This window comes from Quercus suber, unplaced genomic scaffold (genome assembly GCF_002906115.3).
Source record: "Quercus suber isolate HL8 unplaced genomic scaffold, Cork oak 2.0 scaffold_270, whole genome shotgun sequence".
NCBI lineage: Eukaryota > Viridiplantae > Streptophyta > Magnoliopsida > Fagales > Fagaceae > Quercus > Quercus suber.
This window is the reverse complement of record NW_027069726.1, coordinates 396,359-399,004: the sequence shown is the minus strand read 5'-3', so window position 1 is coordinate 399,004 and position 2,646 is coordinate 396,359. Positions and strand designations below refer to the sequence as shown.

At 35.4% G+C, this 2,646-nt stretch overlaps 1 protein-coding gene across 1 annotated transcript; it reads right to left on the bottom strand.

The window, feature by feature from the left end:
* Positions 1 to 530: 530 nt before the first annotated feature.
* On the bottom strand, positions 531 to 794 carry LOC136070919 (uncharacterized). Its single transcript, XM_065781540.1, has 2 exons — positions 656 to 794; positions 531 to 602 (listed from the first exon to the last, which is right to left on the bottom strand). The coding sequence occupies exons 1-2, from the start codon at positions 770 to 772 to the stop codon at positions 531 to 533; spliced, it is 189 nt and encodes a 62-aa protein (XP_065637612.1). The 5' UTR covers positions 773 to 794.
* Positions 795 to 2,646: the final 1,852 nt, after the last annotated feature.

Here is a 2,646-nt window from a genome sequence, read left to right as displayed (position 1 = left end):
ACCACTATTTCCCTTTACGATTTCTTCACTTTAAAAACTTTTTTTGGAATGCTTCAGTGAGAAGGTGACTCTTGAAGTTTTGACTTTTGATTCCTCTTGGAATTGTTGAATTATTTTTTTACTCAAAGTGAAGAAATTAAAAATAATAATACCTAACAAAAGTGAGGCATTAAAAAAATTATTTAAACAAATAAAGTAAGTTTTTCAAATAAATTCAAACAATAACTGTATTGAATTGAATTATTCTCCATAGGGGTGTAATTGGTTCGGTTCAGTCGATGTTGGAGGCAATTTTTGCACTAAACCGAGAATTTTGGTTTTAAATATTCAACATTGAAACCGCATTTTAAGGGATGAACACTGGACCGACTGGTTGCAATCGGTTTCAGTTTAGCTCGATCGAGTTTAGGATGTGAGAAACTCATAGCAAGAAGACAAACCATCCAAAAGCATTTGCTCCATTTGTATGCTAACATATTCTAGAATAGCATAAATCCAACAGCCCAAAAAACCCGAACTTTTTTTTTTTTTTAGTAAAGTCTCCCATAAAGTTTTGATCTCTTTTTTTCTACAGACTCTTCACAACCAACTAGACCCTCAAACTAAAAACAATAAGGAAATAAGATAAATGATTTAAGGAGAGAAACACACATACAAGGCTGAGAGCATTGGGTTCAGAGCCATAGTCAGCAGTCAAAAGAAAATAGGAAGCAGTTAGAGTGGCCACCATAGTTGTCCTTCTCACAAGCTTGTTTGTCTGTGGGTTCACCATGCTTTTTCTACTTCAACTTTGCACATTACAAACTCAGAGAGAGAGAGAGAGAGAGAGAGAGAGAAGAGCGTCAGGGCTAGAAGAAACGAAGGGAAGAGAGGGGTAGGATTATAAGAACTATAGAAAAAACATTATAGCACAAAGAACCGAAATTGTAACCAAGTCTTAGAGCAATATATTCAAGAACTACTCTCCTCGGACTTTGCTGAGGAAGAATTTCTTTGCAAAAACTTGTTTTTTCTTTGTTTTTCCTTGCTTTCTTACATCCTTTAGTCCATTATAAGCGTTTTCCAATCCATCAAAGCCTAGTTTTCAGCCGACTCTCTAAAAATTCATTATGTTAGGCTCTTTGGGCCTGAATTCTTCTACCTTTTGGGCTTAGGAACCAAACTGCCCTTACAATGCCTATTCTTGATTTTTTGTAGTTATTCATTAATGGAGATGAGCTGTGCCCCAGTACCAGAGAACTATTTTGTTCAAAGTTCAAACAAATTGGCTGAGCCTGTTGAGTGTTCAGGCCACTGACTAAATTTGATGGGTTTGGACTGTCGACTCATGACAAGCATTTTTCACAATAATTAGATTGGAAAACCTCTTTGATTCACAAGGTATAATAATCCAGTTATTTAAGTGTAGTAGCTTAGGTTTTTTCAAATTAAACATATGATTGCATTAATTAAAAACAAAATGTTACTTTTTTGGAGAATTAGGGGTCTGGCCAAAATCAACTGAACCGTGTCCAAAATTTCAGTGCGGTTCGGTTTCAGTTTGCAGAAATGAAAACCGAAATTTTCGGTTTGGTTTCGGGTTCAAAAATAAAAGGCTGAACCAAACAAAAACCGACTGATATGTATTAAATATAACTATGTACAAAGTATTTCAAGATGTGTACCACTAGTCTAGTGGTAAGACACGTGTATAAATATACTTGGCCCAGGTTCGAACCTCGCTAAAATTTTAACATTTTAAATTTTTTTTCTCTCCTAAAATACTACGTCGTTTTATACATCAACTTAAAACATTTTAAAAAAAAAAACCCTAATCTCTACATTTCACTCCAGCTCAAGGAAGTCGATACCGTACCGATACCGGCTGTACCGGCCGGCATACCGGTATCGAAACATTAACATTTCGTACCGGTTTAAATACCGGCCGTACCGGCCATGTACCGGCCATACCGGCCATTTCGGGCAATACCGGCCGGTACTGGGCGTACCGGTCGGTACAGAAAAAGTTTTTTTTAATTTTTTTTTTTTAGTTTTTTAATTTTTGAATTTTTATTAGGGTAGAATGATAACTTATTTGCATTAACTTATTATTATTATTTGTTTTCTTAGTATACAATGGTGACTTTTAAGCTTTCTATTTTCTATATTGTGTGTTTTTTTTCTTTTAATTGATACTAAAGTCTAAAATTATGAATAATTAGTTTTGAATTGAGGAAATGTTTTATGGTAAACTTTTATATTTATTATAATATATATACACACACATACATATATATATATATATATATATTTATTTATTTATTTATTTATTAAAAAATATAAAAAATAGCGGTAAACCCGAAACGGTACACCGGTATTAACCGATATCCGAAATATACCGTACCGCTGGGCAAACCAGTACAGCCTTCGGTACGGTATTGACTCCCTTGCTTCAGCTGCCTCACGCCCTCACCCTTACCCTCACCCTCATTCTTTTCTTTTCTTCTCTTTGAGTTCCATCTTCCATGCCGCTCTCTTCGCTCTTCTATACTTGGCCCTCTTCATCCTTAACTTCGTTTCTTCTAGCCCTGACGCTCTTCTCTCTCTCTCTCTCTCTCTCTCTCTCTCNATCAGATGCCTTCCCAAATCTTCTATGAGTTGCGGCAA

Bases quoted from the DNA above. Each gene is read 5' to 3' on its own strand.
- LOC136070919 (XM_065781540.1), bottom strand. From the start codon at position 772: ATGGTGAACCCACAGACAAACAAGCTTGTGAGAAGGACAACTATGGTG. The intron at 603-655 runs GTATGTGTGTTT...TATTGTTTTTAG, and splicing joins AACCCAATGCTCTCAGCCTT to TTTGAGGGTCTAGTTGGTTG.